General features: G+C 35.5%; 1 protein-coding gene across 5 annotated transcripts in view; it reads left to right on the top strand.

The window, feature by feature from the left end:
- Window positions 1-23,798, top strand: part of LOC120228658 (MDM2 binding protein) — a 77,688-nt gene that overhangs the window by 44,384 nt on the left and 9,506 nt on the right. For 3 of the 5 annotated variants that reach the window (XM_039227205.1, XM_039227206.1, XM_039227202.1), the window contains 4 exons: window positions 5,934-6,095; window positions 11,453-11,567; window positions 15,628-15,783; window positions 18,572-18,667. In XM_039227205.1, coding sequence (XP_039083136.1) covers window positions 5,934-6,095; window positions 11,453-11,567; window positions 15,628-15,783; window positions 18,572-18,667 — 529 coding nt within the window. The remainder of the gene's footprint in view (window positions 1-5,933; window positions 6,096-11,452; window positions 11,568-15,627; window positions 15,784-18,571; window positions 18,668-23,798) is intronic. The other 2 variants (XM_039227207.1, XM_039227203.1) reach the window with 1 other exon arrangement.

The following is a 23,798-nucleotide window of genomic DNA, read 5'->3' as shown; positions in this document are numbered from 1 at the left end:
ATGGCTGGAAAACCCTTATTTCAAACATCAACCTGCAGTATTACTCACTTCTTGACTTTCTTCTGTCTCTGCTAAAACCCCGCGTCAGACCTGCTTCCTTGCCATGAGCCTTCTGCAGCCCTTTAAAATTCTGTTCCCTCCATATCTCCCCTTCATCCTTGCCTCTCTTCCTTACCCTTCCAACCAGAAAGATTACCAGAGTAGAAGAATAGTCAGCTCTCTAAAGCTGTTGCATTTCTCCTTTGGGTAGGAAGAGTTACCCCCCGCCCCACAACGTTACCCCCGTTTGTGCAGGAAGGGAAATACTAACAGCTCTACCTAGACAGCTGCCTGCAGGTATGATTGGAAGCTCAGGGTGGGGGTGGGGGGGAAGAGCAGACATAAGTACCGAATAAATGCTGAAGACGTAGAAGCTTCACGGGCAGCTAAGCTGTGTCAGCCACAGCTATAAAAATGCCACTGCTCTGGGTGAAACACAAGCTTAAGGAAGCCACGCAGCTAGTAGCTGCTAGAGACACCAACTCAGGGCATATCCAGGAAGTGACCAATTTGCAATCCAAAGCATGAAATCTTGATGAACATTAGTGATCCAGTTAATTTAATGAGGGAAACACTTGCTGAACCAATCTCTCCTCTACCCAGAGAGTCAATACTGGATTAAAAGTTTGGGGTAAAGCTGCATCTGTTCAAATTTCCTGTATCTTGTCAAAAGACAAGAAAATGACCGCAAAACCAAGTTTCTAATGTAAGAATGTCTGAATGTATTTCAGTGACTTTCAAAGAAGTGAAATATAAATATAGTTTATAATTTACACATGGTGAAAACTAGCGTAATAGGAGCAGCTTTCTTTGGGAAAAAAATCAACAATTCAGTATCAATACAAAGATAGCCTTTGCTGAAAAACAAAAAGTTGTTCAAGAAGGTTTTTTCAAAATGATCAACAAGACAGCAGACTTATTATCTCCTCACTTTTCTCTGGCTAGTACTGCGTCAGAACCGCTGCGAGAGTTTGTGTAAAACTACACATGCATTATTGAGACACTTTGTTTTATACAGTAACACAAAGATCAAATAAAGGTTCTGTTATGGTTTAATTTTTCAGAATAATTCCTTCAGTAATTTTATTTATTTTTAAAAGTTATACGTAGTACTAATAGAATATTTATAATCTTATAATTCATTTTTACTTGATTTTTTGTAGTTTATAACTTCTTGATTTGGGAAGTATTAAATATCTTATTTCACTGATTTTTAAAGAAAAGGTTTAAGAACGCTGGGCACTTTTTAAATAAGATTGTTCAGTATGATACAAGACAAATGCCAAAACAGAAGCAGTCTTGTCATTTTGTTCCAGTACTGCGGTCACTACTCTGAGTTACTCACATCTTTTTTAAATTTATAGGACCTAGTAGAAACCTGATTAACACTCAGTCTCTGGTACTTTTGAATATTCTGGTCTATATTTTTTCTTTAATAAATCCTAAGTTATTGCTATCTTTTTTTTTTTTTTTTTTTTTTTTAGGAATAGCATTCTTTTTTTGTTTGTTTTTTACAAATAGTTTATTGTCAAGTTGGTTTCCATATAACACCCAGTGCTCATCCCCACAGGTGCCCTCCTCCGTGCCCATCCCTCCCTCCTTCCCCACACCCATGAGTCCTCAGTTTGTTCTCAGCATTCAAGAGTCTCTCATGGTTTGCCTCTCTCCCTCTCCCCGACCATTTCCCCCCTTCTTCTCCCCCACGGTCCTCCATTAAGTTCCTCCTAATCCTCCTATACATGCAAATATATGATATTTGTTCTTTTGCTGATTCACATTTAGGCTTCAGTCCAATATTTTTCTTCCAAAACTTTTGCCACTTCTGTGCAAACACATTTGTGCAGAGATTTTTTTGCCTAGGTAAATTATGCTGCTCATAATCCCTATTAAACTTTATCTGTTCCCTCTTTCTCTTTCTCAGCCCTCAAGGCCAGGAGGAAGTCCTCCCCTGCTCTCATGATAGCCTGATGTTGTAATGTAATTGACTGTTTTAATAAGCATGGGTCAGGTTCATGATTTAAGTTTATTTTTAATGTTAATAAAAATATAGAGCTAAATTCTGAAGCATATTACCTATTGTGCATCTTTCAGATTAAAACAAACCACTGATAACTTTTCATTTTAGAATGACTCCCAGCAGATTGTCCAGAAAATAAAAAGCAATGAAACTTTTTATTTCTCACTAAGAAGTTGTAATAACAGCAGCATACTTTATACTCTTTCTTTACCATTACTAATGTTCTTGAGCACAAAAACCATGTATTACTTACCTTGGATCGTAACTGGAATGATCCTACCAATATCTGCATTGGTAAGATAGGATTTTGCAGAGACATTATTGTGAAGCTGATGTTCTAAAGTAGAATCTCTAGACTGGCTACTCCTCAGCCTACTCTCGTACATTATTTATGTATTATTTATGTATCGACCTCATGTGGTAATAGTGTTCTGGACTTTAATCCTCTGTGTCCAAGAGCAGCACAGTGCTTTGTAGACAGTATATACTCCATAAATGTTGAATTTAATTCTCTATGAACTTAGAATTTACTATTATAGAAGAAAATGCTATTAGTTCAGAAGCGTTTTAAAAATGTAATATTTTGGGGGCACCTGGGTGGCTCAGTCAGTTAAGTGTCCAGCTTTTGATTTTGGCTCAGGTCATGATCTCATTGGTTCAGGAGATTGAGCGCTGCATTAGGCTCTGCACTGATAGCACAGAGCCTGCTTGGAATTCTCTGTCTCCCTCTCTCTGTGCCCCTTCCCCACTCAACCTCTCTTTCAAAATAAATAAACTTAAAAAAAGTAATGTTTTGATAAAAGTGGGTATATGGGTATAATTTAAAATGCAAATGGTGTTGAAAAACTTCATGTAGAAACCAGCAATACTCTGCCTTCTCCTCCCTATCTTTCAGTCTTTGTCTCTCGGCAGCTACCCTCAGCTCAGCTCTGCCAAACGGTTTTCCTAACATTTCCTCTAACTTTGTAAATAATACATGTATGTTAGTTTTTGATTTGCCAGTTTCAGATATCATCTTAGCATCTAACACGGAAGATAAAGACTTAGCTTTTTCATATTACCTTCACTTTCTCTTTCCACCCTTTACAGTGAAGTCCTGAATTTTGGTCAGTGGTTAGTTTTAACATTATTATCGCTATATAAATAAGTGTACCACTGAGTCTTGCAATATATGATGGTAGTCACCTCTCTTGTATAATCTTTGTTTTTCTTATGGTGTGGATGATCATTTTTAATTTGCCCATTCTTCCTTACAGGCAAAATATTATTTTTCCAGAGGCTCCAACATTTTTCTGCCCACTTAATAAATATGTTATATGTTCAAACACAGCAGTTCCTGTTTATTTCTCTTTTTTTTTTTTTTTTTTTCTAGAGTGTTTACTGTTTTGCTCTGTTGTGGACAGGTTGCTTCTTAGACCTCCTGACATCTTGGAGACTTCTCTTTTCTTCTTCTCTCATTTTGGAGTCTCCTTTTTTCCAGATCCCTTGTCTTCCTTCTTCTTGGATTACTCCCTTTGGTTGGTGACTGTCTTTCATTAACTAGTTGAAAAAAAGTTCATGGGTCATATTTTTTTTTAAGCTGTTGCCTATCTGAAAATATCTTGACTGACAAGTCATAAAGACTATTAGGTTGAAAACCATCTACCTTCATAATTTCGAAGATATTACTTTATTGTCTTCTACGTGGCTGTGTTCCTATTGAGAAATCTAATACTTATTCTTATCCTTTGTAGTGCTTTATTTCTGGTTTATTCATTTTTACCCCATTCCTGAATCCTTATCTCCAGAAGGTTCATCTTTTTACTCTGAATCATAGTGTGTATGCATTCGCTATCCTCTTCTTCTGTGCCCAATTTATTAAGTTGTCCATTTGATGAGCCATTTCAATAGCAGACTCGTATTCTTAAGTCTGAAAATTTTTATCTCTCTAAGAATTTATTTTCTTTCCTTTTCTCTTTTTTGTTCTTTCTAGAATTTCTATTAATTATTATCTGTTGGTTTTTCTGGACAGAATACCTAATTTTCTTTCCTATTTCCATACTGTTTTCTTTTTGTTCTAGTTTCTGGACAATATCTTGCATTTTATATTAAGCCCTTTCATGGTATGTTTAAAATTTGAGTTCTCATTTACTTAATTTTCAAAAGTCTTTTTTGTGTTCATCAACTGTTCCTTTATGAAAACATCCTGTACTTGTTTTGTGGCTGTCATGTCTGATTGTTTCTATGAGAATATTAATTACAACAAGCTTTCTTTTGTTCTCTACAATATTTTTTTTTGTTTGTTTTTCCTGCTGGGCTTCTTATTCCTCTCTGCTTGCTTTAGTCTCTTTTTTATCTTAGAGTTTTTCCTCTTTGAGGGTCCCAATAAATAAACTTCCTTTCCCACCCCAAATTGGAACCAGTTGAGAAATAAACTTAAAAACACACAGATGGAGATAAATAACAGGTACAAGTTGAATTGAAGGATATGATGTTTTAGATCTATGGCCAGGTGGGTTTTCTGATACATAACCCAGAATTGAATTTCCCCCTCTTGAATGAAGAGCTAGGCAGCTGACGACCAACCCTGTGGGGGCAGGACCCTTACCACATTGCAGACAGCATATGTCCTGAGGACCTGCCAGCTCGGAGGAAGGTTGGGGAGAAGGATCTGATCAGTGAATGCTTGTTTCTTCTCCAGACTAGCTCAATGAGTGACGGGTGGGAGGAGGGAAGCTAGAAGTGTTACTGAATCAAAGTCTTAACATGTGTAAACATAAGAGCGTGGAGATGCAGAATCCTCTCTCTCCTCAACACCTTTTCTTAAATGTCTACTGACTCTTTTCTGTCTGTCCTGTTTTAAATGGGAAGCTTTGTATACCTTGCTCTCATAGACTGTCCGGCAAGCTGTAGTATAGAGAGGTGGAGTGGCAAGTCAGCATTTTGGTTGTGAGAGCCTCTCCCTACCTCTGCCTCAATTTCAGGACAAGGCTCTTTTCTCTGGAGGCATTCAGTGTTTCAAAAGGGAATCCTTTCATCTTTCTTGGGAAGCATTTATGCCTGCTAGTTTTCTGGCTACAGGGCTTGGAGTTGGGCCTTTCAGTATGTAGACCTCTATTTAATCCCCCAGTTTTAACCTCAGCTTCAGTGCTACCTTTCGGTGTGCCTGATGACACCAGTAGTCTGGGACTCCTTCTCAGCTTCCTCCCCGCAAAATGAGAACAGCCTCCTGGCTGTGAGGGCTGGGGGGTGGGGTGAAGACCTTTATTTAGTTCCATCTGCTCCTTTTTTAAACATCCGTGTGTCCAGTCCTAGTTTAGCCTGGGTCTCACCGTCATCTTCTAATACCACATAGTAGTGCTTTTGCAGGCACCCAGTGGACCCTTCTCTCCTGTACCAACTCAGTTACCATCCCACCATCGTCTTTTCTTCCAGAATGTTGAAAACTGTCATTATTAGTTGTTTCTTCTTTTGTTGTCCTTTTTTTAATTCCTTTGCTGTGGACTTAGGTTTTAGGAAGGAGAAGAAATAGATGGAATTGGCCAAGTGACCACATGTTACTGAAAGTCATACAGGTTTTATTTTCACATAAACACCAACATCCTTAATGGTCCACAGTATATTCTGAAAACTTGTGTACTTGTGTTTACCATTTATTACTTCGTGGTGTTAGCAGATTATTCTGTTTTTGTTCATCTCATGTAACTGGAAATTCTATCATTACCTACAAATGGGATTAAAAGGAAAATAGGGCTAAACATAGGAATGTTGATTTGCTGCAGAAATTCAGCTGTTTCACTTTTGAAAATATTTCCCATGAAAGAGTAGTAGATGTGCTTCTAGAGAGGCTTTAAAATAATAGTTATATGGTTAATTATATTGTTTTGTTGTCTTACAGAACGGAGAAAGTTGGCAAAGCAGCCTGAAGTAGCTTCTGTTGATGAACTCAAAAATCTGTTAATACTCACGAGGGAACACTTTGTAGATCATTTTGATGCTATTCTTCCTAAAACAATCTCAGTAAAGACAGACAAAATTAAAACCTCCGATATGTCAAATGGTAAGTATTTTTGTTTGTTTAAATATTAGTTCTTTTTGTATGTTTGGCATTTAGTATAGTGATTTATTATTACAACTAATAAAATGTTGATAAAATCAAGATGTATCTTATAAATTTAGTCATGTATATTTGCATAGTCAAGTATGTGTGTATATAGGATGAACTATTTCTTGTCATTTGAATATTAAAAGGTTTCTGATCATTCCTTTTTTTTTTTATTAAGTTTATTTGAGAGAGAAAGAGCACATGCATACATGTGGAGCGAGCAAGGGAGGAGTGGGGGGTGGCGGGGAAGAAAGAATCCCAAGCAGGTTCCATGCCATCAGTGCAGAGCCTGACGCGGGACTTGATCTTATAAATGGTGAGATCATGACCTGAGCCAGGATAAGAGTCAGACGTTTAACTGACTGAGCCACCCTAGCATTGCAGTCACTCCTTTCGTTAAGCAGTGAGCAGAGGGAGAAGCATTTTGAGGTGATTCCTCTTATTGCTTTTATGAAGCTGGTAGAAAGGTAGATTTCTATTAAGTTATGTTTTTATAAGATAAGAATAGTAGGACCTACACAGTAAGTTTACTGTAATTAAAACTGTTGACAGTAAGATGTTCCACATTTGCCATCATTATAGCAGGAACAGTCACTAAACTTCACTGAAGGACCAGGATATCATTTCTATATTCATTTGCATTTTTTCCTATTTTCCTGGTTCCTATTCTTGTGATGAATTTGAATGGAGTAAAACTTTACAAGATCTGAGAAGAAAGCATTTGGTGATTGTGTAGCATTTTAAATGTCTGGGATAATTTTTTTGTTTTTATTCCATGAGAATCCTTTTTATTCCATAGGTCAATAAGAAAATGACCATGGGGCGCCTGGGTGCTTAGTCGGTTAAGTGTCCGACTTCGTCTCAGGTCATGATCTCACGGTTTGTGGGTTCGAGCCCCGCAGTGGGCTCTGTGCTGACAGCTAGCTCAGATCCTGAAGCCTGTTTCAGATTCTGTATCTCCCTCTCTTTCGGACCTTCCCCTGCTCACGCTGTCTTCTCTCTCTCTCAGAAATAGATAAAACGTAAAAAAAATTAAAAAAAAAAAAAAAAAAAAAAAAAAAAAAAAAAAAAAAAAAAAAAAGAAAATGACCAAAGAATCAAGTTAACAGTAATGCTTGTTGAATGCCTTTTCTGTGTTCGCCACCATAAAGGTACACAAAGAAGTAAAAATTTGGATCCTTGACTTTATGGCTTATGATCTGTTTCAAAAGCAAAATGTTAATACAGCATGCTGTGCCATTTCAAGAGCCCAGGCCCCGAAGCTAGGGTGTCAGGGCTCAGATATGAGTTTTATCTCTTGGTAGCTGAATGTCTTTGGGCAGTTATTCCACGTCTCCATGCCTCTGTTTCCTCGTATTTAAAATGGGCTTAATATTACACTTACGAGGGTTATTGTGAGGATTCAACGAGTTGATGCATAAGAGCATAATAGATGCCAAAAACCTGTGAGCTGCTATTTGTGTTATCATCATCATCATTCTGTATCAGTAACAAAGTTCAGTGGCAGTGGAGAGTCATGTCAAAGACGTTGGAGACAGTGTAAGGTTACTTGTAAATGGGGGATGTGTTTGATAAAGAGACACCGCTTCTTGCTTGCAGCATGGGCTCCGGAGCAGACTAACAAGGTCGAATGCCCGCTCTGCAGCTTACTTGCTATATGACTTTGGGCAAGTTTTCTAACCTCTCTAAGCCTCAGGGTTTTTTTAAACCTTTAAATAGGAGATGACAGAGGTTGTTATGAGGATTAAATGAATTATTTATAAATTGCTTAGAAAGTTGCCTGGTATGAAATGCTATATATTTGTTTTTAAATAAATGAATGCGAGTTTAGAGGAAAGGAATAATATAAGGAAGGTAGGATAGTCACAGAGCACTTTGTTAGGAACCAAGGGACTTTGATGTAGGTCTTGAGTGATGTGTGGGCTCGAGATAGAACAGAGAAGATAGGATTTTCCAGGGAGAAGAAGTAATATACCCAGAATCATGGAGCTGAGGACAAGCTGGGGCCAGGACAGAAGCTGGCATACTCAGATTTGTACAGGAGATAACTGTGGGAAGGTAGGGAGGGCTGAAATCATTGCAAGAGTTTTTCTGTAAGTAAGGAAATGTATCTTCTAATAACCCATACAAAGTCAAGTTCTAGGACACTATTATCACACTGAGTTACAGGGGTGCTCATCTTAAAATGTAAATCAGATTGTATCACTCCTTGGCTCAAACCTCTGCCATTACTTTCCATAGTGTATAAAACATGTCGTCCTTAACATAGCTTAGAAAGGGCCTACGTGCTGTCCACAGAGCCTTTCCGTCCCTGGAGTTTGACACATCCCCTTCCATCTCCGGGACTGTACACGTGCAGTATCCTCTTTCTGGAATATTTTTCTCCCAGTCTTTACCTGATGAATTGACAGTCATTTTTCAGGTTTTGACTTAAATGCTAACTGCTTAAAAGAGGTTTTCCCTGACCTTCCTCACTTTAAATTGATTCCTCTTTTACCATTTTCTATATCTTTCTGTAAATTATTTCTTAACATTTTAAGTTATATATTATATATATAATTATTTGTTAACTGTCTTCACTCTGAACCATATGTTCTTTGAGAATAATGAGTGTGCCTACTTACTTCCTCCAAGACCCTAGAGCCCAGTACAGTACTTGGCATGTAGGCGTTCACTCCTTCCCAAATAATGTCAAACAAATGAAAGAAACCTTGAAGATATTTTTAGAGCCTGAACTGAAATTTGACAGGTTACACATTTGAACATGACTCCTAAGAATGAAATTTTGATTTTTAACATTCTTTGTAGCTTTTTCAATAAATACATCTACATAGGAATTACATGGCAAAAGAAGCAATACAGTCAATCATGTTTCATATTCTGACCCATTATTTAACAATCTCACTCATTAGGAATTATTGACAATCATTAGAGTTATTGATCTGCTTTCTTTTTCTTTTTCTTTTCTTTCTTTCTTTCTCTGGTAAAATCTCTATCTAACATGTATAACGAATGAAAACCAGTTTATACACTCATTGCCACAGAGTTGCTAAAAACTTTTATAATGCCAAATGTGATATCTGAACTCCAAAATGCAGTAACTGTCTCCTTTATCTCAAACCATTGGGGCACATAAACACACTGCAAAAATGGGTTTTCTAGGTAATTTTAGAAGATCACAGTTTCATTATTTTAAATATTTATTAAAAATCTTCTAGTAGGCTTTTGTAATTCTTGCTTTATTTAAACAGAATATGCCAATTACAGTGTAACCTTTTCTTTGTGATTTATTCATATTTATGTATGTAAGGTTATAATGGCCTATATTACTCTCCACAGATTATCATTTGCAGTATTCCTTCCTTTTTGTTTGCTGTGATTTCTGCAGGGCAGGTTTTGAATCCCTAATTTCCCTATAGTATCAACTTTCATTTATTTGTTTCTCCTGTAACGTAAAACACTTTTTTAAAAAAAGCAGTGTTCTTGGTTTCTCACAGGCCCTTTTTGTGATCTTCGGTTGTTAGCATGGCCTGGCGTCCTGACTGCCACAAAGATAAAATATTGTGTCTTATTTTACTGTAAGAACTGACTTAAGTTATTCCTCAAAAGAACATCCGGATGTTTGTTTATTCTATGTCATTTATATTTATGTAAATTGTGTAGCTGGAAGTTAACAATGAATTATATTGTAATATTTAGGAACACTAATGTTTACTTTTATTTAACATTCTTGTATTCTTTTGTGAACTCAGCATGTAAATATCAGATTTGCTAATGATATTTTCTTTATACTTTTAGTGGAAAACCATATCAACATTAAAAAGTAGATTATTTCATTATAAAACTGCTGTATAAAATAGTATTACATTACCCTTGTTTAAGAAATGAGAAGTGGTACATTTGGATGGTGTTTGGTGGGGGCAATCCAGTGTAGTAATTAAAGATATTTTAAAATGTTCAAGGTTAAATTGCTTAATGAATAAAGGGAAAATGGCATGTAGTTGACTTCTATTTTTATTTATGTTTATTTTTTTTTCTTTCTTGTGTAAAAATTCCTTTACCAAATCATCATTTTGTAAGAACCCCCCAAAGTATAAAATGAGTATTTTTGTCAGAGTTGATGGACAATTGATGTCCAGTAGTTTTTAGTTAACTTATTAGAACAGTGTGTAATAGTTCAATTTTAAAACCAAGATAGTTTTGGAATCCCAAAAGTAGTGCAGTTAGTAATTTTGCCAGTGTTAAATAGTTTGGATATACTAATAATTTATAATGTGAACAGAAGCTGTCCCTTTAGGTTTTTGATGAGAATCGCGATGTTATTAGCAGTCTCTGTGTTTGTTCATTGTAGCATACTAGCTAGAAAGATAAACATTCTTACATAAAATATTTTATTAGTAGTGAAATAACACCTAATATCAGCGATTTACTTGAAGATGTATATGTTAAGGTGTCTTACATTAATGGATAAGTGAGAATTCTTTCTAAGGTAACCTTTATCTGGGAATATCATATGTTATTTGTCGTATTATCATACTTTTGAGAAGGAAGTAATTGCTTTTTAAGATATGAAACTTTCCAAATAATGCTGCTAATTCCTGTTTCTGGCATGAAATCACATAGTATATCCAATATATTCTCCATTGAGTTGCCTCCTTTTCATTTAGAACTAGTTTCACACACACACACACACACACACATGCACACACACACATGCACACACACACACAAATAGCAAAATTATGCTTTTATTCACAGGAGCCCTCATTTTCTGAATTCTAGGGCATACCTTTTTTGTTTGTTTCTTTCTTTTTTTTTTTTTTAATTTATTTATTTTGGGAGAGACAGAGACATGGGTGAGTGGGGAAGGACAGAGTGAAAGGGAGACAGAGAATCCCAAGCAGGCTCTGCCCTTCCAGCACAGAGCCCGATGCAGGGCACAAACCCAGGAGTTTGTGGATCATGACCTGAGACCAAGCAAGAGTTGATGTCAACCGACTGAGCCACCCAGGTGCCCCTAGTACATAACTTTTCTTCTGAGGAAACCATAAAGTAAGCAAAGCTTAACAGTGATTTTTTTTTTTTTTTCATTTCCAAAAAACTTTTCAATGGCATTTTGCACAGCTTGGGCCATGAGAGATATTCTTAATGAATGCTGGGGTAAATCCTGTACAATTAATCCTACATGGCTTTGTATATACATGTACACATGCACATGGATGGATGGATGGATCTACATGTATGTATCTTTACATTGCAAAATTTAGTATGTTAATCATTTTCAGTACTTATGTATGTTTCTTTCACTTTAGACACTTCAGGGGAACCTAGTTCTTCAAGTCTAATGGAAACCAATCCCATGGAATGGCCAGAAAGGCATGTTCTTCAAAATTTGGAAAGTTTTGAAAAAGCTAAACAAAAAATGAGGTAATATTTAAATAGCTCAGTATTTGTAGTGAACAATTTTTTCTTAATCCTTAAGTTTAGTGTTTATGAAATACAGGTAGTTTCTAGTTTTATTAAAAGGAAATATTTGCAGGGGTGTCTGGGTGGCTCAGTTGGTTAAGCAGCTGACTTCAGCTCAGATCATGATTCACGGTTTGTGGGTAAAGCCTCGCATTGGGTTCTGTGCTGACAGCTCAGAGCCTGGAGCCTGCTTCAGATTCTGTGTCTCCCTCTCTCTGCCTCTCTCCTCTGCTTATACCGTGTCTCTCTCTATCTCTCAAAAAATAAATAAAAGTGTTTAAAAGAAGGAAATCTATGGATCCTGTAAGTAGGTAGGTAGATAAGAGCGTTACAGAGTAGGATGTTGAGAAAGGACTGTTCTTCCCCACCTTCTCGTACTTTCTGGGTGTACTTAATCATAGTTCACATTTTAGTGGATGCCTTTGCAGACCACTTGGGTGTTAAAAAGTAGAGAAGAGACAGTAAAGTATCCTCCAAACTGAGAAGGCACTTTGAGATGGAAAAACAAATCAAGCCACTTCATACCTTCTACACGGAGTTTTATTCAGCATAACTCACTGACAGGGTTTTGGGCTGATGACACTCCAGTGCTTTGCAGCTATTCTCCACAAAGCCTGGACCTTAATCCAGAGATTTTGTAGAGCGAGGGGATGGGCAGAGGTCATTGTAGTAGGTCAAAGTGTTTAACATTTCATCTTTTTTTTTTTTTTTTGATAGTCCTGTTTTAAATTCCTAATAAATCTTTTTTGTTCTCAACTCCATTTTTTTCATTAGTAACCTCTTCTTTTATTAATAATGAGAATTCAGGAGATACTAACAGCATGTTCATTGGAATCTTCTTTTAACTTGTTTTATCTGTTCCTTGGATATCTCATTATCCTTTGGATCTGTTCTATTTGTTCCTCTGGTGTTTTTTTCTTATGCTTATCCTTTCCTGTCTGATGGCCCTTGGTTGTCTCTAGCTTGGAATTTATACCAAGCTGCTTTATATAGGTAGTTGTTCTTTATTTTTTCTCTCTATGTATAGACCTCTTCCTTGCCTACTCTCACCTGAATGTTGAGGGTGGGGAGGTGCGGAGTGGAGCATACCTGGTAGACTTCACTTCAGGACATCTGTGGGGGTATCAAAAGGTAGGCAGCCTTGGTCCTTGACTCAGCACTGAAATAATGGGACTTTATTCTAGGGTCATTGCCACTGAGCCTGGGACAGACACAGTTCTGAATCTTCAGAGAGAATGATCTCTGTTTTTCACTTGGAGATAAAATGGCAAGGGGAAGGGGAGGTGTGAGACGGTGATACTTGAACAACTGTTCTGGTAGGATTCTTAAAATACATTGCCTGATTTCTGCCCATTGTCACTCAGCCCAAGTGTAGAGTCTCACCATGGCTTTGTGGGATGGGAGGAAGACAGATTGTATGTTTTTTTGTAGACTTCTCTGTAGCTCTCATTTACATGCTTGCCTCTAGTTTATTCTTTTTGTTTGTTCATTCCACCATTTTTTTCATCTTTCATTTCTCAACCTTCTTATGAATCTAGTGCCTGGCACTTCATCATTGTGGTTTCCCTTTGTTTTGAGTGGGGAGATTAATATGTATGTTTAATGCACCATCATCTTGAACTAGAAGCTTGTTTGTCATTCAAGGTCTAGATCAAAAATCACCTTTCCTTAAGTCTTTCATAAATGTTGCAACTCAGTGTTCTCTTTCTTCATTAAACACCCAAGGACTTTATCATTACTTCCTTTATGAAACTTGTTTCATTGCACCTTTTATAGCTCATTTTACATTGGTGTGTCTATCTCCTTTCACTGTCTTCACCTCCTTTCTCCTATTCAAGGCATACCTGTATACTAAATTACAAGCAGTGATTATGAGTCTATACATTATCATCAGTGAGCTCTTTTTAGTATCTCACAATGATATTTACAAAGTCATTTCTTGAATACTTATGAGTGTATTACCATATGGGGAGAGAGTATCAAATTCTTGATTAATAACAAAAGTTACATTCCAGGTATTCAGATTTATATTTTGTTAAAAGAGGCTTCACTGGAGCATTAAGGAATATTCATTCCATAGTGAAATTCAGAAGTCATAAGAATTTGGTATTAGACGAACTCACCTGTTGTGTGACTTTGTTGCCTCATCTTTAAGATGGGGATAACAATCCCAGTTCTACTTCAAAGTTGTCAATGTTTAATGAGATAATGTATGAAAAGATACTTTGTAACCTTGAAAATACTGAACAAAATAAAGTGCTATTATTTATTTATTTACTTATTTTAACCTAAGACCTATCCTGTATATATTTTAGCTATATCTTGGTGGTGTAATTTATCATAAACTGGACTTTTAAATTGCCTTGAGGGACACTTAAGTGGTTCAGTTGGTTGAACATGTGGCTCTTGATTTTGGCTCAGGTCATGAACTCATGGTTCATGGGATTGAGCTCCACATAGGGCTCTGTGCTGACAGTATGGAGCCTGGTTGCGATTCTCTCTCTCTCCCTCTATCTGTGTCCCTCCCCCCACTAGTGTGTGTGTGTGTGTGCGCGCGCGTGTGCACGTGCGCACTCTCTCAAAATAAAAAAAACAAACTTAAAATTTGTTTTTAAATTGCTTTGATATCCTTGTGTCTAGGGCTCTATATAAATGCAAATTATACATGTCACCATTGCATCTAGCCTGTTAAATGACTGGGTGTAATATTCATTAAGAAACCTTTGTGAGTCACTGTTACAGAATAGCTATATAGAAATTAAATTAAACTCATGATGTAGTTCCTGCTCTTCTGGAGAATGAAGTTTAGGGAAAATATTTGAGTGTTTTCTTGTTTGACTCTTTTTATTAGATTTCTATTTTCAATTTAAAATAAAAGGGATAGGAGGGGGAGAGGGTCATTATTAGTAGATTATTGATCTTTAATGTATAGAAATAGGAATCTAAAACCATAATGTCAACATTTTAATCATATAATCACCAATAAAAATGCTGGATTGAAGTAATAAAATAACCAGGGAATAGTTGAATTAATATAAATTCAGGAAATTAATTTTCTGTGCAGATATTAAAAGATTGACACTTTGGTGACAGAAAAATAGCATGATTTGTGGCAGTGCTTGGTAAAACCATTAGCATCCTCTGAAACTAAAGTATTTTCCTTTTTCTAGTTTTTAAACTTCCTGTGAGTTTTTTAGGTTCTTTGCAGAGTGACAGAGTGGAAATAATACCTAATTCAGTGTCACTGTAGTTCTGATTGTCACTTTAAACGGTTGGGTCACCCTGGGCTTATGGCTTCTAATGCAAACCAATGTGTGTTAGTACATTTATCTGAAAAATAGTTATAATGATTGCTTTCTGGGCTTGGCATACTGACTTTCACTTTAGAAAGTACTTATTTTCAGGTGTTAACTTCATTTTAAGATAAGACCTATCCTATCTTTGTCAAGGAAATTTGTGAGGATTAAGAACATACTGTATGTAAAGTAGTTTGAGAAGTATAAACTCCTGTATATGTTTCTGCTATAATAATGACTCAGTGCTTATTCATACTGTTATAATCACGGCTAGGAGAAACCTTGGAGAGATTTCTGATTACTGTCTCATTTCATGGCTGTGCTTTAAGTAATCTTGCAAGTTCATAGAAAATTGGAACACTTGGTCTATAGCATCAAACATTATGAGATTATGGGGTTTCAAAACATACAAAAACATTTTGATTTAAATTTTATAGAATTGGTAACTTCATACTCTTAAATAATCATGAAAAAATAATTATGTTTATTTAATTAAGTAGTGTCATTATTGCTGTGGTAACTGCAAGTTTCACTGTGACCTTCAGGTTTTTAAAAATATACTTTTATACTAAATGATTCACGAAGGTTTTACGTTATTTTCTTTCCTAAATATATATAGTTCTTTAGTTTTCTTTCTTGTTCTGGTTTCTGCTCATACCACCTTTTCCTGACTATGGTGAATTCTAATCCTTTTTTAATTAATCTACATACCATTATTTTCCCAGAACTGGTTCATTACCTCGTTCATCTGAACAGTTGCTGGGCCACAAAGAGGGTCCACGGGATTCAATCACGTTATTGGACGCCAAGGAGTTGCTGAAATTCTTTACTTCAGATGGATTACCAATTGGAGATCTTCAACCTTTACAGATTCAAAAGGGGTAAGTTATAAAATTATAATTGACCGTTAACTTGTTAAAAGTAATTTGTAAAGCACATTACATCTCATTTTTTTAGTTAATTGATGCCCTCTGTTGCTTAGGCAAAATTCTCAAGGATGATCCCAGTGTTTATCAGTTGGACTTAATCTCACATTTTACCTTAGCGAATGTCCTACTGTTTTGTGGTATTGAATATCAGGAAAATAAGAAAGCAACCTCTGTGTATTCTCTATAGAAGTCAGTAGCTTCTACTTTATATACAAAGGGAAATACTTAAGAAAGAATTATAATTTGACTTGTAAAACTTTTTAAATTCTTTCTACTGCATTACTCTCTAGTTTCGATTTTGGCATTACCTGTCATGACATTGTCGATCATGCCTAATATTAGCAAAACACAGCCTTTCAACTGAAGAGAATGGAAAAGTATAGTAAAAATGTTTCTGAAACTGTAATATTACTGAGTAAGAACTCGGTGTCTATTACGAATAGTTTATAACTATTTTGACTTCCAAGACAACTTCCACTAAGTTACTAGTTATATGTAATACTAGATGTTGCTAAAGTTGACTTAATTATAGGTAAAATTGTGATGTTAGTTACCCGTGATATTCGAATCATTTTTTCACCATCCTGATTTCTTTTTAATGTTAATATATTATTTTGAAAACCTCCCAGAGGACCTTAAAATTATAGATCATTTTAATCACTTTTACAAAACTTGTTTCGGCAAATATCTATTTTAAAGGTAAATTTTGGAAGGGATTTATTTGAAGGTAGTTATAGCTCACAAATAATTCTGTAGCTTAATGCCTTCATGTACATGTTCAGGAGAGGAAGGGAGGGAGAGAGTGAGGGGGAGAGAGAGAGAGAGAGAGAGCATGCGCGCAACTTTGAAAACTTGAGGATTGTAATAATCCTGGGTCTTAATGACTTAATGATCCTAGTGATGTAAAAATTGTGATTTTTTTCTCATAACTTTGAGTGATTGATAATCTTTTTCATGGGAATCAAGAAAGTGAAGAATTATATACACATTTTTCATCTATTTAGCTATTGGATTATTGTCCTTCTAGTCATTAAGTGTGAGGTGACAAAGTCAGATGGATTTGCCAAAACTGAATTATATAGGTTGTGCTCTTTTGAACACAATGTCTTTCTAAATGCTGTGTTGGAAGACATACTTGTAGGGGAGATATACTATTGTTTTTTTGTAATTTACAGGCAATTTATTTAGGAAATTTTGATATAGTTCCTTGGTGTTAGAATGACATCTTTATCCACTATATCCTCTATTAATGTTAAAGTCGAAGCATGAGCTTTCATAACAATGAATCAAGAACCCGTGGACTCTTATTAAAATGTCTGCCTATGCAAGGGGCTGTTGAAATATTAAACAAAGTACAGGCATGCCTCCTGTGTGTATACCCAAGAAATATTAAACACTGACAAAATACATATTTATTGAAACATTTCTTTTAGAAAGGACAAGGTCTGAGTAAAATTAAAGCAAAACACATAAAGTTACTGAAGGGTTGAAATAAGAAATGAGACATCATGGGTAAAGGAAAAAAGTGAAATGCTAGGTGCCTAAATTGTTTTATATTGGGAAATCATTCATTTAATAACGAGTGATCAAAATAGTGAGGTCATTGCAATTAATTAGTGTGACTTTTTGTGGAACACTTTAAATGGATGCATTCGAATATAAATTCTGTGTTTTAGGGCTCAGTACTTAGCATATGCCTTACATCTAATGTAATAATTTCAAATGCTCATTATAGCACCTTGGATAATTTTCAGTGGCAAATGGGCAGTTTTTATTACTAAAGCCATAGGGGGGAAATTGTATTCATGGAGAGCACATGTATTCATGGTACTGTACAACTTGCTTGCCTTCCTGTACCGTTTCCAAGTTTTCATTCTATTGACTATGTCAAGGCCACCGTTACATTATTCTCCATTTCCATCTTAACCTGTTCTCAGCTTCAGGAACATGATCCTGCGCATGGCAACAGTGCTTCTCAGCTCAGGCAGAGAAGCAGGGGTTGGTGGGAGTGGCACCTCAGAATAATCAGAAGAGCTTAACCTAATTGCAGTGACCTTTTTCTTCCTGAGCTTTTGATACACCCCTGCAGATCTGCGTATGGATGGGGTTGAGCGTGAATATTTTATGTAAGCTCACCATATGATTAGTTTTCACATACCTGCTGATTGGAAAACTACTTCAGAAGCAGGATTGAAGTCAGCAGTCTCTGTATCCTCTGGTATTTAACAGGATGCTAACTCTTAAATAAGTGTCAAGATGACTGCATTCCCAGGCAAAGAAAAACCTGGATCCCTCATGTGTTACAGTAGGAAGTAAATACTTTGTTACCAAAAAATTCAAATTGACTTTACTCCCCACCCCCCGCATAAAAGAATTTAAATGCATAAACATTAGTTAACAACATCAGGAAAAAAAATCCTTCAGAAATAATGCAGCTTCTCAAATTTCCACTGTAAGTCATTTCTCATTCTTGATTTATCCATTTCTCAAAATAATTTTGTGAAGTAAATAACAACATCATAACTTCAGAAACTTGAGGCACAGAAAATGTAAGTGACAAACCCACTTAGGCTTATCTTTGTTTGATTTCCTTCTTATGCTTCTGAGGTTACTTCTATTCTGTCCAGAGAAGATTCAGCTATGGAGAAGGAAGTCAGATTTCTTCCTTTAGGTACTTTCTTGAACTTTCTCTTGGTCACTGAATAAACTTTAAATACAAATGAAAAACTTTTTGTTTTAGGGAAAAGACTTTTGTTCTGACACCGGAACTTAGTCCTCGGAAACTTCAGGGTTTACCTTTTGAAAAAGCCTCAGTATGTCATTATCATGGAATTGAGTAAGTTTTTATTTACACCTTACTCTTCTGTGTGTTGCTGATGAAGCTTTTCTTATGTGAGTGTGAAGAGTACCTGTACCAAAAATGATATAAATTGAGATACAGAGCCAAAGGGAAAGTCTATCAAAAAGCCTCATAAAACAAAACAGTACATACACAAATTAAGAAATTGTATTCGATTGTAAAAAAAACAAAAAAGCTGTGTGATGATTAATCAATTTTTACAGCATTTAAACATCTGTTATTAATTACCAGATGTTTTAATCAAAACTATTTTGGTCCCTATGTTATACATGTGTATTTATACTACTGTTCACATTAATATTCCCTGTTCACTAATTACATTGTAATTGCTCAGTAAGTATTAGATGGAATGTGTTCCCATTTGTGACATGTTAATTATGTATACATTTTTATAGGATTTTAATTGACTGGTTTGAATAAAATTTCAATGGATTCTCTTGCATAAAATTCTGACATTATGTGCACATCTACTATTTTCACAAGGACAAGAACTGGAGTGTTGGTGATAAATTATTTTATGATAAATTCTCAAGCCTTGATGGTTCATTTTGCAAAATATTTTATGTGCATAGAATAAAAGTTATTTTCTATTGATTTTCAATAAATGAATAGAAGAAGACTTGATTTTACCTTAATGTTTAGAAGCAGCTTTATCAGTGATCACCTGAAGCATGCTATTTTGATTGGCTTGTAAACTTTTTTAAAATTTCTCTTTTAATGTTTATTTATTTTTGTGTGGGAGAGAGAGATGAGTGGGAGTGGGGCAGAAAGAGAGGGAGACACAGAAACCGAAAGGCTCCAGGCTCTGAGCTGTCAGCACAGAGCCCAGTGTGGGTCATGCAGGGCTTGAACCCACGAACTGCTAGATCATGACCTGAGCTGAAGTTGGACGCTTACCCGGCTGAGCCAGCCAGGCATCCCAGCTTGTAAATATAATCTTTATTTCACATAAACTTTAAAACACTTTTCTGATAGTTGTTCACTCAGGGGCTAAAGATACAAAAGATAATTATTTCCCTTAAGAAGCATATACTCTTTAGAGGAGAAATTAAAAAACACATAATTTTAATAGAATATAAGTGGTGTTAAAATACAGATGTCTGCCAAGTGGATGGAAGAAATAAATGCCAGGAAGTATCTGAGAGTATTTCAAAGAGGAAATCTGAACTAAATTCTAAAGAATGAATAGGAGATTACCTAGCACAAAAGGCAGTGTCTGGGGGAGAAGGGAAGTGCAGAGGTACAGATTCTAGAAGTGAAACCACAGTTTTGTTTCTGAGTAAGAGTGATAAATATATTGCTCTATGATGAGGCCAAATCACGAAGTCATGAAGGTCACTAATGACATGGGAGGAAAGTTGATCTTTACTTTTGGGGAGTAAAAAACCTTTATTTTTATTTTTAAAGCATGAGGTATATACTTTGGTTTGTGTCATTGAAAGAAATCGCACTGGCTTTTGATAAATTGAGTTGAAGTATTTCAAGCAGGAGATTTTGAAGGACTAAAATACTATCCAGGCAGTGAAAATAGGAAGGAGATTTACAAACTTAAAGCTATCTAAAGAACTTTAGGCCAATTAGATGGTGGGGATGAGAAAGAAGGAGATATCAAGAATTTCTTTAGGGTTCCTAGCTTAGATACCTTGGAAGCATGTTGGTACACTGAGAAAATACAGATGGCCACCCAACATGTCATTCTGGGAAAGTTTAGGTTCCATGCTGTATTTGAATAAGATTTTTTTCATTTAAAGTGTATGCATGTAACTTTGACGCTAGAGGTAAACTGTTCAATTATTTTCAAGCATCAAAATTAAACTCCCCATCAAAGTCAAATGCAAGAAAAAGATACTGCTATCGCTGTTTTTTTTTTTTTTTTTCTTTTTCAACCATTGTTCTGAATGTTTCTGTTTTAATCATTGTTTGGGCCAATCAATTAAAATAAGGAAAACCAAAGAGGTTTAAGAGAGTTATATGTATTGAAAAGGAGACATAGAAGTTATTTTTGGTTTTGTTTTTTGTTTTGCAGAGGAGAGACCTGAAAAATTATTAGAAGTAGTAGAATTTGAATAGTGGCCAGTGATAAAACATGTAAAAGTCTAGTTTACCTCTAAACCAACCATTTCCAATTTTAAACACTCCAAAAAAAGATCTCATTCAAAATAGCCTATAAAGCCATAAATATTAGAAGTATTTTTGCAAGACATACAGAATAGAAAAAGTGCAAATACTCTATATTAGGGGACATAGAACAACGCTGATTATGTAGGGGAAACATGCTCGTTTCCCTCTGCACAGATCCCATATTCTAAAGGCATTAGTTCTTCAGGAATAAATGTAAATATTTAATATAATTCTTAACAACTTTGAACCTTTGGATGAAATAATTTTTTAATTTATCTGGTAAGAAGCCTCCTCCCTTTTACTTAAAGAATGAAATAAATTTTATCATATAACCAGAAAATTTTATTATAAAGCCATTATAATTACAGTGTGGGACTAGACCTAAATAGGAAGTCCAAGGAAGAAAGCAAGTACACATCAGAATGTGATCTAATAGAGGAAGAATTTCAAATCAGAGAGCAAGAAGTAAAATAGTCAATAGATAATAGTGAAAATATGATTACATACACAAATAATTTAAAATGATTCTTAATTGACCCCAAATATGAAAATAAATCCCAGATGTATTTAGAATTAAAAGTGAAGATTTGTGAAAGGAAAGAACTAGCATAAAATGTAGGGGAAAATCTGTTCTAAGTATAGGGAAGCTTTTTTTAATTCATTCTAACAGCGGAAGAAACCAAAAAAAGAAAAGAATGATTTGTCCAAATTTTAACGCAGTGGTGTCAGTAATCAACAGAAGCAAAAGAAATCCTTAAAGTAAGGATTAAACTGAGGAAAATTCTGTTTAACATAAATGAGAAGGTATTTTCTTTTGTAATTAGAGAATGCTTTCAAATCAGTAAGAAAATAAAATAAATCTCCCTGTGGCAAATCTTGAGCCATTTGTTTATTAAAGAGGAAATACAAATGACTGATACACATGACAAATTGTTTTTATCACCTTTTTTAAATTTGTTTTTTAATTTGCTTTCCTAATGTAAATAGAAACAACCAGGAGGATACTTTTCACTTAGAAAGTCCTGTTAGTAGTGAAGGAACATGAAGGATAAGCCAGCTCATAGAAGTATGAGTTGTTACAGCCTGTCTGAAGGACTGCTCAGTAATTTACCAAAACCCATGCAAATGTTTATAACATCAGATTGATCCATTTAGCATAATGAAAAAAAAATAGTATATACTGAAAGTTGTTATGCAAAGGTGTTTCCCACAATGTTATTTAAAACAAGAAATATTGGAAACGTCTAACTGTAGGGGTTTGATTTAGTATATATCCATAAAATAAAATCCTGTGCAGCCACCAAAGCGGCTAACATTAAGGAAGACTGAGGAGTACTTACACGTATATGGAACAATCAGAACTGTCATACATTGCTGGTGGGAGTATGAAATGATACATCTACTCCAGCTAAGGCTCTGACAGGTTCCTATAAAACTAAACATACTCAGATCCCACGGCTCATCACTTCCAACACTGGGCATTTCCCTAAGAGAAATGAAACCACAACTCCATAGGAAGACTTGAACAAGATGGTACAGAGCATTTTTATCCATAGTGGCCCCAGATTGGAAACAGCTTAGGTGTATGGCGGTAAAATAGATAAGTAAACTGGTCTATGTATACAAAGCGATACTACAAGAACAGTGTTTTTACGTGCAATAACATTACACTTTTGTCTGTGTGTGGAAAAACAGTTGAGGACTTTAAAATGAGCAATAGGGAACTACCTACCCCCATAAACAAACAAATCTTTCTGTGGCTCAGTTTGTTTTGTTTTGTTTCTTTTACATTTGTGCTCCTTAATCTGAGAGCATTGAGATCACACTAATGAAGTTGTGGGAGGTGAGCACAGTGAATCCAGAAGGTTTGGGTATATACTGCGGGGGGGTGGGGGTGGGCTATTACGTTCAATATGGATGATGTATCTGCTTGGAACAAAAGTCCAGTGGAATTTTAAAGTAAATATGAAGCTGAAAGGAGAGTTCTCTCTTCCTCATGTTGCTATAAACTTTTAGAATCTTCTATACCCAGACATAAGGAATATTTTGAAAAAATATATATAAACTACTCAAGTACAACTCAGTGTTTTCTTAAGGCAAAATGAAGTATATCCTCTGTTGGCTCATTTGTCTGCATTTTCACCTATTTTATCCTGAAGTGTTAGATACCGTTGATTGTAAGATGTACTGTTTTCTTTAACAACAAATTAAACTCTGCTATCAAATTGTGACCGTTAGCCACACCAGCCTCCTGTTACTTTCACATTTCTTTCATCTACCGCAAGAGATCTGGCAGTTTCTCCTGCCTTCATTGACATTGCTCGGTGTCCACTAGGCAGTATCTTGCCTGTTATGTAGTTACCAGACAAAAATAGCCTCATCTTGAAGGTATTTTTCTTTCTTTGGACGCATAATGCATTTGGTTATGGTTTTGCAAGAAAATATTAGAAGTGTAGGTCATTTATTTAACTATGATTATTTACTTAACTAATACCAAATATGCACCCTGCTACTCTGTTTCTGTTCCTTTCTTATTTACAAAGTACTTTTTTGTTTCAGTACCAGATCATAGTGTAAGCAATTGAAGACATTTTAAATGGTACAGTCAACAGGCACAGTGCACATAATTCAGTTGAAGGAATGACATTATGAACAGCTGTGATCAAGAGATGTTAAAACTGGAAGGAATATATCTGCATGTTGGACTCAGAAGCTCAGAGCAGAAAAACATATTCATTTGTATCTTTTTTCTCAAAAATTTTCTCTGGGCTCATCAGGCATTACATTACCTCTTGCCTAGAACTTTTCTTAACACTCTTAATTTTGTTCTAGATTCTGTTGGTTGCCCAGGATAGAAATAAGACTCATCAGTAATCGTTAGGGTTACTGCTGGTTTTTAATGAAATATGTTTTATTAAACAAGAGACTAGAGAAATAATGTTAGAGAACCGAGAGACCTGTTCAGCCATCACTTCACATTCTGACT

Source organism: Hyaena hyaena, unplaced genomic scaffold (assembly GCF_003009895.1).
Source record: "Hyaena hyaena isolate Hyena2069 unplaced genomic scaffold, ASM300989v1 scaffold_26, whole genome shotgun sequence".
NCBI lineage: Eukaryota > Metazoa > Chordata > Mammalia > Carnivora > Hyaenidae > Hyaena > Hyaena hyaena.
The sequence above is the reverse complement of the archived record's forward strand: the minus strand, read 5'-3'. Positions and strand labels throughout refer to the sequence as shown.